At 47.5% G+C, this 15,247-nt stretch overlaps 1 protein-coding gene across 1 annotated transcript in view; it reads left to right on the top strand.

Moving 5' to 3' along the window:
* The first annotated feature begins 7,722 nt into the window (after window positions 1–7,722).
* The window catches only part of LOC117351304 (pre-mRNA-splicing factor ISY1 homolog), a 57,581-nt gene continuing 50,056 nt past the window's right edge, over window positions 7,723–15,247 (top strand). Inside the window, exons 1-2 of the mRNA XM_033926433.1 lie at window positions 7,723–7,807; window positions 8,046–8,068. Coding sequence (XP_033782324.1) covers window positions 7,805–7,807; window positions 8,046–8,068 — 26 coding nt within the window. The 5' untranslated portion in view covers window positions 7,723–7,804. The remainder of the gene's footprint in view (window positions 7,808–8,045; window positions 8,069–15,247) is intronic.

Genomic DNA, 15,247 nt, shown 5'->3' with positions numbered 1-15,247 from the left:
ACCTCCTCCTCATGCAGGCAGGAATGCCGAAGCCCCACCAAACAAAGAAATGTGGTTCCTGAGCTGCTCCCCTTCTGATGTAATGCAAAAGTTAGTGATGGGCCTCCAGCGGCTGACTCTAGGACTCCCCAAGCATGCAGAAGAAGTCCTGGTGTCGAGGGTGGAGGCTATCACTGACTTTTGTATTACAGCAGGAGCACAAGGAAGAGGGGATCAGCTCAGATACTGAATTTCTTTGGCTGACTGCTGCAAAGTTGGAAGGGATTGAGCCCATAGTGGGAGGAGGGCAGGCTCCTTTCCCCCACCCCCATGGCTACCACCACTGATTACACAAGGATTCATTTATATGTTCAAGCAATATTAACTTTTGCTATCGGTTTGACCTGAAAGCTAATGTGAGCTGTGTGCAATTGCACTTTTTAAAATATCACCTTAAATGTATTTTTGTTCATTGACATTTCTTTCTACACAACCTATGTGAAACATTTTTTAAACTGCCCAAGTTTAAAATATGATAAACTCACAGTATAATGGCAATTATTAGACTTGTATTTACTGAAAACAATATTGGTGAACCAATATTCAAAAACATTAACACATTGGGTACCACACCAAACATAGATGAGCTTTTAAACAAAAAAGTAACCAATATTGTACATATACTACCAAACATATATTTTGGAGGAGAGGTGGGAGAGGGGAGATATGACGGAGTCTCATTTGAAAGGAAGTGCCAGAATAAGAGGGCTTAGGATGAAGTGAAAAGGTGATAGGCAAGGGTAGTGGATGCATGGAATTGGCTCCCGGTAGAGGTGGTGGAGACTGGCATGTGGGATCTCATAGGGATGGACCATTTTGCCTTTATCTGTCCTACACATTTCTATTCTAAGAATGGTGCTTTGAGTTGCACATGAAAATTTGAGGGCAGCTTTGGGCTTAAATGGAGGCATTGAATCTGCCAAAACATCCATCTGGAAAAAAACAGGTGTAACTTGGGCAACATGGCAAAACATAGCTCCTGGCAGGTGCAAGTGCTAATACTAGGTCTGAATCTCTTAATCCAATCTTTAGTTTATTATCATAGAACATAGTATATAAATGCACTTATGTGAGCAGTTTCTTCGATGAAGCTCCCAGAGGCCTTGGCTGCATCCTGGGGTTGGAACCCGCCTTCTCTTCAGCCTCTTTGAAAGAACAGAATCCATTGCGACAGGCAGTGGCCCCTCCCCAGGTTTTAACCCTTTACAGCTTAGGTTCAGTAACTAAGAGGAAGATTCTCAAAACTGGTTCTGGCTGGTTAGTGTTCATATATTGTAGTGGTGGATTATCAAAATGGCTTACCCCAGTCTTTCCTGAGCTTTCTAGCAGTCTCCGACTCTGCCATGAGGTCACTGCGTGGCCTTACTTTCTGGTCAGTGTCTGAGTGCCGACTGATACAGGCATTGACAGGAAAGTAAGGCTTGAAGCTCAGACCTACCACAAAACTTTGCTGCCGCTACCAAGCAACACCGGGAGAGATGCCCACTCCCTCCTACTGCAATGCAATAACCCCTGACCCCTCACCCCACCCTGGCAGGGGAAGAGATATCCACTCCTTCCCACTGCAAAAATCCCCCCCTGAGATGCCCACTGCCACACAACAACCCTTGAAACCCCCCAGCAGTGGAAGATATGCCCACTCCCTCCTGCTGACATCTGAGCATCACTATAATTATAAATGGTATGCTGTATATTCAATTATATTTGCTGTATGCCACCCTGGGTGATTTTTTTAAATTTATTTAATTACTTATCCTACAATTCTATGCAGATTACAAATTATTCAGGTACTCGAGTATTTTTCCCTATCTAATGTACCTGGGAGATTAAGTGACTTGGCCAGGGTCACAAGGAGCTGTGCAGGATTTGAACCCACAGCCCTTTGCATTGGTATTGTCTTAATGCAGGGGTGTCCAATGTCGGTCCTCGAGGTCCGCAATCCAGTCGGGTTTTCAGGATTTCCCCAATGAATATGTATGAGATCTATTAGCATACAATGAAAGCAGTGCATGCAAATAGATCTCATGCATATTCATTGGGGAAATCCTGAAAACCCGACTGGATTGAGGCCCTCGAGGACTGACATTGGACACCCCTGCCTTAATGTTTAGAATACCTTCCAAAAAGACAGACGGTCATCTAAATGAAAGTCACTAGCAATGGTTTTTTCTTTAAAGATATTTCCACATACAGAAATAAGATAGGTCAGGGCTGCCCAAGTCCAGTCCTTGAGATCTACTCGCAGGCCAGGTTTTCAGGATATCCACAATGAATATGCATGAGAAAGATTTGCATACCAAGAAGGCAGTGCTGGCAAATCTCTCTCATGCATATTCATAGAAACATAGAAAATGAGGGCAGAAAAGGGCCACGGCCCATCTAGTTTGCCCACCCCCTAACTACCTCCATGAAGAGATCCCACATGCCAATCCCATCTTTTCTTACAATCTGGCACGCTGCTGGCCTCAATTACCTGTTGTGGAAGATTATTCCAGCAGTTGACCACCCTTTCGGTGAAGAAATATTTTCTGGTGTCGCCATGAAATTTCCCACCCCTGATTTTCAATGGATGCCCTCTTGTTGCCCTGGGTCCTTTAAGGAAAAAGAGATCCTCTTCTACCTCATTGTGCATATCCTGAAAACCTGGCCTGCCAGTAGATCTCAAAGACTGGACTTGGGCAGCCCTGAGATAGGCTATACCAGTGGTTCCCAACCCTGTTCTGGCTAGCCCTAATGAATATGCATGGAGCAGATTTGCATGCCTGGCACCTCCATTACATGCAGATCTCTCGCATGCATATTCATTAGGGCTATCCTGAAAACCCGACTGGCCTGGTGGTCGTCCAGGACAGGGTTGGGAACCACTAACCTAATTCATGGGGTTCCCGGAGAGGAAAGATACTGAGGAGCTGCGGAGTGACTACAGTTGTAGGAGTTTGAACTGTACGTGGAAATGGATAGGGAGCCAATAAAGCAGGGGTCTCCAAAGTCCCTCCTCGAGGGCCGAATCCAGTCAGGTTTTTGGGGTTTCCCCAATGAATATGCAGTGAAAGCAGTACATGCACATAGATCTTATGCATATTCATTGGGGAAATCCCGAAAACCTGACTGGCTTCGGCCCTCGAGGAGGGACTTTGGAGACCCCCTGCAATAAAGTGACCTGAGGAAAGGGGGTCATGTGAGCATAGTGACACTAGTGCAGGGGTAGGCAATTCGAGAGCCAGAGCCAGATCAGGTTTTCAGGATATCCACAATGAATATGTATGAGATGGATTTGCATGCAGTGCCTCCTTGAGATGCAAATCTAGGAAGAAAGAAAAGATGACCCCCAAGGCACTACTCAAGATTTGAAAGCCAAAAAGCATTATGTCTGAGTAAGGAAAGAAATGTTTATTGTAGTAACACAAAGGGCTCCTTTTACGAAGGTGCGCAGAAAAATTACCGCACGCTACACTTCTAGAACTAATGCCGGCGTTAAGCCCTAGTGCACCTTCATAAAAGGATCCTCATGTTTATGACTTTCATGAAGAAAAGCGACCAGAAGGGTAGATCTTGTAGTAATAATATCTTGCAAATCCTCCACAAATGTTAACAGTGAGATTGGAGCTGGCTAAGGTTTCTTTGCTGAATAGTTGAAATGAGAATCCTGCTTCCTACCAGGAATAGCCTTGTCAGCAACCCTGAGCCCGTTACAAAGCGGCACTGACAGCACTCATTCGCCTCTGAAAGAACCCAGCACGCAAAGCCTGAAGCACAGAAGAGCTGAAAATGACACTTCATAAATGTTTTAAGAGGGTGAAAGAACTGATTCTGCTGAAGACTTCATTTTGAGACAATGTGACTACATTGAAGCTGATTTCTTTGGCTCAGTGGTCTTCACTAGTTTGTAAGCTGGAGCTGCCTCTTCCCGTGTGAGACCATGACATTGTGTCAATTATATCCTCTGCCAACCCAGATTCTTCATCGAGGGTATCATCAAAGAGATGGACATTCTCTTTATCTATTGAGAATTGCCTTGTTTTCCCCCAAATTCACTTTCTCCTCTATGTCATGAACATAGGTAGAGAGGCAACGAGTACACTGGTCCAAGGCTTTGCACTAGAGCTGTCCAATTCAGGGGAAAAAGTGTTTCATTCAATTCAATTCACTTAAAATGATACAGCTTTTTAAGTTTAAAGTTGAATCAATTTTCATTGCAAAATGTGGTGGCAGCTACATTGCGAAAGCGGAAGGATATGCAATCGGTGACCACCTATCTTCATAGGGAAGGCCTCCGCTACAGGTGGCTTTATCTCTTTGCCTTGGCCTTGACAGTGGGGAGTGGCCTAGTCAGTGCTGAAAGAATCTGCCAAAAGGGGGACCTGCAGGAGAGAGCGCGGAGGAGAGAGCTGGACCTTCCGGTTGGTGGCGGCAGACCAGAGGAGTGACGGTGCGGAGTGCAGTGAGCAGGGGGCCTCCTGGGCAGCCCACGTGAGAGGGAGGCCACCAGCATTGGGACTTAAATGCAGGCCTAGGCAGTCTTACTGCAGAATGGCCAAGGGGACTGTAATAGGGAGGTGTGTAGTGGTTATGTGCTGGGTGAGTGTTTTGGGGAGGGCTGGAGGTTCTGTTTGGGGAGTCTGAATGTGGTGGGGAATTGGGCGGAGTGCTGTGTGTTTTCATTGAGTTGATTTATTGGGTGGTTGGTATATGCTTTGGGGCAGCTGGGGTGGTGGTGTTGCTTCTTCCTAGAGGGATCTCGAGCTCTGATTAGATGGTCTCGAGATGTAGTCTGGGGTGGGGAATAGGGGGGAGGGGGGTCTTTGGAGGATGGCAGGTGGGGAAGTTGGGATGCGGGGAAGGGGTTGGGAGCTGGGGTATGGAGTTGTTCGGGTGATGGTACTATCCGCCCCGCGTTGGTTTTGGGTGATCAGCTGATGCTCTGGTGGGGCCTGGTCAGGGGCTGGGGTGGTCAGGTCATATGAATAATGATGGTGGAGTATGTGGAGTGGATGATGCCAGTGGATCCTGGTTAACTTTATAACTTGGAATGTGGGGGCGATCAATTCCCCAGTTAAGCGCTCCACAATTTTGCAACATTTACAGCACCATAAGGTGGATGTGGCGTTTCTCCAGGAAACCCATTTGACTGATCTTGAGCATGCTAAGTGGAAACAATGGTGAGTGGGGGAGTGTGTAGCGGCTTCTGCGAAGGGGAAACACATGGGGGGAAGCAATTTTATTCCGTAAGAGATGGGGAAGGCAGATATTGCTCTGTCGGGGGGTGATTGCAACAGGACATGGTATTTTGCTGTGTCTATGCTCCCAATGACAGTGACCCAGCATTCTATGCCAAGATGACACACTTGCTATTGCCCTTCTCTCAGGTTCCCCTTATTGTTGGGGGGGGGGGGACTTTAATGCACTTCGGGATTCTGGTTTTGGATTGCATGGGGCCAGGAGGGGCTCTCCGTTGAGTTGGGGAGAGGGAGCTTCGAAAATTTAGTGATAACCTGGAGTTAATTCACACCTGGAGAGTGCTGCATGGTGCTGAGAGGGATTATACCCATATGTCCCAGGCGTATGGTACTCAGTCACGCATAGATTATATTTGGGTGACGGAACCAGTGTTCCAGGCCCTTGAGAGGGCAGACATAGGTCTGTATAAAATTTCAGATCACGCCTGGGTTCAGGTATGCTGGAAGGAGGGAGTGGGGCCTCGGCGGGCGTGGCACTGGGTATTTCCGCTCGCTTCGTATGGGGATCAGAAATATCTGGAGCGGTTGCTGGCTTTGTGGAAAGACTATAAAAGGCATAATGCCCATACGGAAGGAGACACCATTTTATTTTGGGAAGCCGCAAAGGTGGTGTTAAGGGGGGATACCCTTTGTTATAGCAGTCACGTGAAAAAAGCGTGAGACAGGGAAATTTTGCGTCTTGAGAGGGACATAGCTGGGGCAAGGCGGCAGTACAGCACATCTGGCGATCCCACGCACAGACAGGAGTTGATGGAATATCAAGTAGCTCTTAATTCCCTACTACATCAGTGGGCGCGTAAATCCCTCGCTTATTATAAGTATCAACTCTATAGATTTGATAATAGGGGGGGGGGGAAACTGTTGGCCCGACTGGTATCGATCAGGATGAGCCCCCGCAGGGTTCAGGCCCTGTGGAATGAGCGGGGGGCGTTAAGGTCTAGAGCACACGGCAAAGTAGCGCGTGCTATTCTGTGTGTAAAAGCACTAACGTGGCTTAGTAAAAGGAGACCTTAGTGTTAGCGGGGTGCGTACGTTTTCATCATGCGCTAACCCCGCACGGGCCTAAAACTACCGCCTGCTCAAGAGGAGGCGGTAGCGGCATGCGCGGTTGGCAGTTTAGCGCGCGGTATTTCGTGTGGTAAACCGCTAGTGTGTTTTCAAATGCTCATTAAACCGCTATGGTGCGGTTTTACGCGCATTATACTGCGCATTCACCTTTATAAAAAGATCCCTTAGTCTTAGGGTTCCTTTTATTAAGCCGCGCTAGCGGGGTTAACACGCGTGAGTTTTCATCACGCGCTAACCCTGGCGCTGGCCTAAAAACTACCGCCTGCTCAAGAGGTGGTGGTAGCGGCTTGCGCGGTTGGCGGTTAAGCGCGCGGTATTTTGTGTGGTAAACCGCTAGCGTGTGGTATTACACTCATTAAACCACTAGGGCGCGGTATTACGCGCATTAAACTGCGCATTCACCTTTATAAAAGGATCCCTTAGTGTTAGGGTTCCTTTTATTAAGCCGCGCTAGCGGGGTTAACACGCGTGAGTTTTCATCACGCGCTAACCCTGGCGCTGGCCTAAAAACTACCGCCTGCTCAAGAGGAGGCGGTAGCGGCTTGTGCGGTTGGCGGATTAGCGAGCGCTATTTTGTTTGGTGAACCGCTAGCGTGTGGTGTTACGCTCGTTAAACCGCTATGGCACGGTATTACGCGCATTAAACTGCGCATTCACCTTTATAAAAGGATCCCTTAGTCTTAGGGTTCCTTTTATTAAGCTGCGCTAGTGGGGTTAACTCGCGTGAGTTTTCATCACGCGCTAACCCCCTCACGCTGGCCTAAAAACTACCGCCTGCTCAACAGGAGGCGGTAGCGGCTTGCGCGGTTGGCGGTTTAGCACGCGGTATTTTGTGGGGTAAGCCGGTAGCGTGCGGTATTACGCTCGTTAGACCGATATGGCGCGGGATTACGCGCATTAAACTGCGCATTCATCTTTATAAAAGGATCCCTTAGTCTTAGGGTTCGTTTTATTAAGCTGCGCTAGCGGGGTTAACACGCGTGAGTTTTCATCACGCGCTAACCCCCCCCCCCCGCGCTGGCCTAAAAACTACCGCCTATTCAAGAGGAGGCGGTAGCGGCTTGCGCGGTTGGCGGTTTAGCGTGCGGTATTTCGTGGGGTAAACCGCTAGCGCTCGTTAAGTCGCTGTGGCGCAGTATTACGCGCGTTAAACGCCAGCGCACCTTTATAAAAGGAGCCCTTAGTTCTTAGTCCTCTAAGCCAGTCAGCTGACTAACGTTCCTCTTAACTGTATCTATGACATCCTGTTTGTGTATTTAGACTGTCAGCTCTTTGGAGCAGGGGCTGCACTAGCGCTCTCGCGTGTTCCCAACGTTACGCCCGAGAATGACGTCATCCGTTGCCATGGCAACGAGCAGCAGTCGCCGGCTGCGTCCGAACTTGCACTTGGGAGGTACTTCCGGTTCGTCACATCCGGCCGAGGGCGCTTCTCTTGCAGCTTTTTCGGTGCTCGCGGGACCATGGTGCGTGGCCGTTGCTGGGGGAGGCGGGGGCCTGAGCGCCAGCACGTGGCGTCGGGGAGGGGGGTAGAGGTGCGCGAGCGGATCGCGCAGGCTTCTGGCCTACGATGTCCAATGTGAAGGGGGGGGGGGAGGGGGGGGGGAGGGGTGGCATGATCGGGAAATCTGAGTGTCATGTATTGCACTATTGAACTGACGAGCTCGAATACTAACCGGCATCATTTTGTTTCCTCTCGTACAGGCTCGAAATGCAGAAAAGGCCATGTAAGTGTATATAGTTCAATGAGCGAAACTAGTGCAATGCTTGCCAGGACCTAGTAGGTAAAGCAGACACTGGCTTTTTGTGTGTTTGATTACTTCCTTCTCTTAGAACCAGTGTTTACCTTGGACTAGAGACTGACACGGTGGCACTTACCCACAGCTAGCTGCGGGCGCGGGGACAAGGCCATCCACCGTCCCGTGGAGCGGTGAATGGCCTTGTTCCCTCAGTTAAGGGATGGAAGGCGTGCGGTCACCTCCCTTCCTACAGCCAAATCTATCTCTCTCCCGTAAGGGCTATTGGGGTTTTGGGAGTCTCGCCGTAACCTATAAAGGATTTCTGGTGAGATGTTTATCTGGCACCTTTTTTGTGCAGTTCACAGCATTAAGGTGCCCCACTGCTCTCTTGCCATGTCTGCTCCCCCGTCCAAATGGTCTTGTTTCGGGCATTTGGGACTTGGACGACATTTTGTTCGAAAATGTGGTATAAAGATAGATGTCCTGGCAGTCTGTGTGTCTCAATGGCTTGGATGTCCAGATAGAGGATTAAAAAAATAAATAAATTTCTAGACATATAGTGGTTTGCCTTTCAAAAATGGTAATTTTCTTACTGCCAACTTTGGATCTCTAGCGCCTTACATCCAAATCAGACTTAGATGTATGTTTTGAAAATGCTCCTCTATTTGTCTAACTTGAAGTCTACAGAAATGCATAGGCTCTGCTCTCAACAGCAAGGCTGGTGCAAATGCAAATTTTCTTTTTTGGTAGTCACCCATGCATCTCTTCTAGTGTGATAACTGGATATAACTCCCTCTTCCAGCGACGGACCAGCACTCCGCCCCTCCCCACCGCCACTGAGTCAGTTGGAAGGCTCAGCAACTTAAGTTTTGAATTTCACCCTCCTCTACGTACCCTGCCTCCCTCTTCCAGCAACAGACCGGGACGGGACTCGGGCATGGGAGAGCACTCCATCCCTCCCCACCGCTGCTAGTCGCTGAGCCAGTTAAAAGGCGAGCGCCTTTGCAAAGCAACCAAGAAGCGACCAAACCAATACCATACCCTCTCAAAGCCGCCAACCCAATCCAGCCAAGCTACAAACCAACACTACTCATCCACAACGACACGGACCACCCGCTCCTTCCTCGGAGCCTGAAGAGACAAACAACTTTCAACAAGCCAAGAAGGGAAAGACTTTCCCCACCACTACCCACAACTACAATATCTGCCACACTTAGCACCACTATGATAATTACACCACGAAAATACCCACAAACTATCCTACTGATTACCCTGCTCCTAACCAACAAATGGAAGGCAACAGCAAACAACATCTCCCCTATACCAACCATAGCAAATTCCAAGGGTATTACCCAACCAACCAGGCGACTCGCAATAGACAGAAACCCAAACTGTCAGACATACACATACCAACCCACCTCACAAACAAGAAGAAGAAGACCGACAAACCCTTACAAGACCAAAACACAACCCCACCAAAGATCACTCATCTACCCGAAAACAACTCACAACACACCAACAGATTACACCACTCACACGTGCATATGTGGACATCAGAGCCATAGGCCCCAAGACAGAACTCATAAAAAACTGAATAGAAGAAGATAACCTAGATTGCCTTTTCCTCACAGAGACTTGGCTAACTTCTGATTCAGAGCCCAGAATAACGGAAGTATGCCCAAAGAGTCACAGGATAACAATGGTCTGCAGAGAAAATAAGAGGAGGAGGAATTGCCATCGTAGCCAGAAACACCATAAACCTAAAAATACAAGACAAAACAACCAACCAATACATGGATTTACTAGCCTGCCAACTTTCAAGCACATCACTCAAAGGAACACTAACATGCATGCTCTGCTACGTAACCCCAGGTAACTGGAGTACAGCAAAACCAATATTTGAAGATTTTATATACTGAAACTTACTAACGACAACTTACAACTTAATCCTAGGCGACCTCAACCTCCACCTTGAAAACTAATCCTGCAAACAAGTAGAAACCTTACTATCATACCTTGAGGCCTTAACATACAAAATATTAGACCCTCAAACCACACATGAAAAAGGACACCAACTCGGCATCGCAGCCTTCATGTCCCAACATCCCACAAAACCAGAAATCCAAACAGAAAATGGAACCGTTCCCTCTGGTCAGATCACTATACTTACTCCTTCAAAATCAACTGGACCAATAACAAAAGCACACCAATTACTCAAAAAATAACTAACAACTCACGTAAATACATCGACCCCACCATATTCTGGACAAAAGCAGACACCTTAATCCAAGACCACACTCCCAAAGACTTCATCTCATAATGGAGCCATCTAAGTACAGCAACCCTAGATGAACTAGCCCTGGAACAACCCAAAACCAGAATCCATAGAAAATCAGACAAATGGTTCAACAACGAACTACTCCTACTCAAAAGGCAATGCAGACAACTCGAAAGAAAATGGAGGCAAAATAACCAAGATTCCACAAAACCAGCATGGAGAATACTGAACCAAAAATGCAAACAAAAACTGAAAGAAAAAAGAAAGACATACTAAACAAAGCAAATAGGAGAAGGATCCCAAGACACAAAAAAACTGTTCCAGTTACTAAAAGAACTCACAGATACCACACCCTACCTAGCCAACAGCAACTCCCCCCCCAACCCTCAGCCACCCTCTTCAAAAACAAGATCGCAACATTCAGAGCCTCGTTCAATGGGACACCTACGCACCTAGAAGAGATACCAAACCCCCCTACAGAGAAAGAATCAGTTGCAGCAGAGAGAACCTGGTCTCACTTCTCACCCATACAATGGTCAGACTTCAACAAACTGTATAATAAATACAGCCACGCAGCATGTGACCTTAACCACTGCCCCCCCATACTTACTGAAACTATTCTGCACTGCAATGGATGCATACTTTACTCACAGATGGCCTTTTCACACAAGACCTCAGCGAAATCATCATAACTCCGATACTAAAAGACCCCAAAGGATCAATGGACCAACCATCCAACTACAGACCCATAGCCTCAATTCCATTGTACGTCAAACTAATAGAAGGCCTCGTAGCTAAAGCCCTAACCTACCTAGAAAACCACAACTTACTCCACCCCACATAGTCCGGTTTCAGAACCAACTACAGCACTGAGACCCTACTAGGAACACTCATGGACAAAGCTAAACAACACCTCAGCACAGGCAAGAAAATGCTGATCATACAACTAGACCTCCGCAGCCTTCGACCTGGTAGACCATGACATCCTCCTACAAACACTAGACTCCATAGGAATCTCAGGCAAGGTACTATCATGGTTTAAAGCAGGGGTGTCCAACCTTTGGGCTTCCCTGGGTCGCATTGGCTGAAAAAAAATTTTCTGGGGCCACATAAACACTAACACTAGCTGATGAGCCAAAAAAAGGTTGAGCAGGTCCCAAATTTGCAATCGCTAATATAGAAGATGTACGTATCTAATAATAAACCTTCATTAAAGGGACACTGGAGAGGAACCCAAAAAAGCAGCAATACTTACCCTGACTGAGAGATCCCTCCATGTGCACCGCTGACAGTGGGAGCAGCCACAGGCTTCTTCATCCCCATTCTGATGAGCAGGGATGCACTCTCCTGGTTCTCCCATTCACTTCTATTACAGCTACGATGAGCCTCATCATAGCGAGGATGCTGCATTTAACAGTCAGCGGCGCACGTGGAGGATCATTTAATCAGGAAAAATATTACTGTTTTTTTGGGCTTCCCACTTTGAGCTTAGGCTCCTTCAAAATGAACATCTCCCCTGCTGTAGCTAGTAGGGATCCCCAAGCCTCACCAACTGACAGCCACCTCCTCCCCCCTCCAACTGCCCAAGTTCTGCAGCTGGCAGCAATATTGCAGAGCTGCTGCCTTCCCTCCTCCCTGCCCCCCTTGGCTTTCATGCATGCATGATAGCAGTGGCAGCTTGAGGATATTGCCATTGGCTGCAAAGCTTGGAGATTTTGGGTTGCCAGACTAGAGGACGATGTCTTCAGTTGGCAGGGCTTGGGAATCCCCAATAGCTCAAGAATTTGTAAACTGCACTCAGGCAGGGAGAAACTTTGGTGCCCATCCACTAATCTTGGGCTCCAGTTCCTCCCCCAAATCAGCCATATATGACTAAGCCACTGAATACAAAAATAATTGTGGTGCACATATCCTAAAGCTAAAATATTCCAGTTAATAAATTCAAAATAAAACAATTTTTTCTACCTTGTCTGGATGTTTTGTTTTTCCATCATCTTGGTCCCAGTTTCTCTTTCTGCTTTTTCTCTATCTTCAGCTAATTCTCTTTCCAGTGTCTGCTGTCCATTTTATTTTCTCCTCTTCTCTCATTCCATTTCCTTATGCCTGCCTCCAACGTATTGATTTTTCTCTTTCAGCTTTCTTAACTTTTTCTTTTCTGCCTCTGTCTACTCAAATCTTGCCTTCTTTCTCACCCTTCTTTTTAAATGTTCACCTACCTCTCAATTCTCCATCTTCTCTCAGTCCCTAGCTCTCCCATTTCCCATCTCACTTATTTTCCAGCCTCCTATTCCCTTCTATCTACTCCCCATTACCACATTTCTACCACTGTACGCACTGCTCTCTCACTCATCTTGTCATCTCCCTTTTGACCTCATCCACATGGCTCACCACTTTCAGAATCCCCCTTCCCCTCTCCACTGGTCAGGCTATAACTCCATGTCCCTTTCTTTCCATCCTCTAGCATCATCTTATCCCAGCTCTCTTCCCTCCTGCCCTTCCATGATTCCATCTCTCCTCCTCTTATCTCCATGGTCCAACATTTTGCTCCCTCTCTTTTCTGTTTTTCTTCTTCCCTCCCCCTTGATACTGAACAATGAAATGGAGAAAAAAAAGAGATGCTGCATCTCTCTGCCTTCCATCCACAGGCCTAACATTTCTCCCTCCCTCCCATCCCCAGATCCAACTTTTCTCCCTTTCTCTTCCCAACTGCCTCCTATCCCATCTCTCCCCCTGCCTACCTGCCTCCCTTCCCCTTCCCCTTTCTTTCTTTCTCTTCGCAACAGTTCTCCCTTCAAGTATCTCTTTCCCTTTTCCTCCACGCTACCCCAGGTCCAACTTCTCTCCCTTCAGACCATTGCCTACCATCTCTCTCTGTCCTTTGTTTTTGGTCCTGGTCCCATAAGCTCTTCCCCCATGCCTAATCTGGCACTTCTTTTAATAACTCCCCCCCCCAAAAAAAAAAAAAAAGTCCAGGAGGCTTCCTCGGCCCAGCATATTCTCTCCCCTTCTCTCTGCGCCCATGCATCTCTATCTCGCTCCTCTTCCTCCACTATACCAATAATTATCTATCTCCGTCCCTCCTCTCTCTGCCCAACAGTTCTCCTCTTTCTTTATCTCCCCAATTGCACCATCTTTCCCTCTCATACACCCAGTTCTCCCTTTCTATTATCTCCCTCACCTCTGCATCTCTTTCCTTCACGCCCTCCATTCTTCCATCTTATGGCTCATGCTCCCCTCTATCGTTCCCTTCATTCTATCTCCTTCACTGCTGCCCCCATCCCTCTCTGCCTTCTCCTGAAGGGCTACTCGCTGCTGGTATCTGTAATTCCCAGTTCCTAAGCCCGCAGATTTTAAAGATTATTTTGGCACAGGGGAAGAGCTTGGATCTTTATGAGACTGGAGAAGAGAGGGCTTAGTCCCTGAAGTTCCCTCAAATCTATGAGCTGTACAGAAGGAGGGAAGGTGGTGAGGAGAATGAATGAACTCCGCGCCGCCCTTCGGGACTAGAAACCACTGGATGGGCTTCTCTCTGCAAGAAGCATGTGGTCCCGCTCACGCTCGAGGGTGATGCGATGTTTTCCTCTGCCACCCTCGGGTGTTTACCATCTTGCTTGCTCCCTCCTCCATCTTCCTGCAGCGTTCGCTCAAAGCTGCAGGCAGCGGCTTCCACACGCCTCCTGCAGCTGATCTGGAAGCATATCCTCTGACGTAGTGACGTCGGAGGGAACGCTTCCGGGTCAGCCGCAAGAGGCACATAGGATCAGCTGCTCGCGGTTTTGAGCAAACCATGCAGCAAGATGGAGGAGGGAGCCGGCAAGATGGTAAACAGCTGGGGGCGGCAGAGGAAAACACTGCATCGCCCTCTAGTGTGAGCGGGGCTGCACAAAATACTTCAGGGGACTGCATGCGGCCCTTGGGCCGCGGGTTGGACATCCCTGGTTTAAAGGCTTCCTACAATCCAGAATGTACAGGGTTAAAACAGACAAAGAAAAATTAGAACCATGGTCCAACCCTTGCGGAGTACCCCAAGGATCACCACTATCTCCCACACTCTTCAACCTATACATTGCTTCCCTCAGCTCCTACCTAGACAAACATGGCCTAACCTACAGCCATGCAGATGACATCACCATCCTCCCCTTCGACCAACCAGCGTCCACCATGATAGGCACAATACACTTGAAACAGTAGCAACATGGATGACAGAACACAAACTAAAACTTAACCCTGACAAAACAAACTTCATCCTCCTAGAAAACCTTAACAAACCTAGTAATAAACTCGATCTCTTACCCCATTCCTTGGAGTACTGATTGACAGAGGCTGTACCATGCAACCACAAATCAACAAAATAATAAAAACATCATTCGCAACCATGAGAAACCTAAGACAAGTTCAAAAATTATTTGACAGAAAACAATTCCAACTTTTGGTACAATCGCTAATCCTCGGCCTAACAGAGTATTGCAACATACAATAACCCCCCGCCCAGCGATCATGATAAAACAATTACAAACAATACAAAACACAGCCCTAAGACTCATTTACTCACTGAAAAAATACAACCACATCACAGAGGCATACCACGACTCACACTGGCTCCCAATACAAGCAAGAGTACACTTCAAATTCTATTGCCTACTATTCAAAGCTATAAACGGAAACAGCCCTACCTACTGGAACAACCAACTAACTCAATCCACCTCAACCAGACACAGGAGAACCCACTCACTATTCACACACCCGCCAACCAAAAATGTCAAACGAAGAAAACTATATGACAACCTAATGGCCACCAGAGCAGCAAAACTAGACAGACAACTCACCAATCTGCTGTCTTTGACCACAGACTACAAAACCTTTAAAAAAGAAACAAAAACCCTACTCTT

Source organism: Geotrypetes seraphini, chromosome 17 (genome assembly GCF_902459505.1).
Source record: "Geotrypetes seraphini chromosome 17, aGeoSer1.1, whole genome shotgun sequence".
NCBI classification, from domain to species: domain Eukaryota; kingdom Metazoa; phylum Chordata; class Amphibia; order Gymnophiona; family Dermophiidae; genus Geotrypetes; species Geotrypetes seraphini.
The sequence above is the reverse complement of the archived record's forward strand: the minus strand, read 5'-3'. Positions and strand labels throughout refer to the sequence as shown.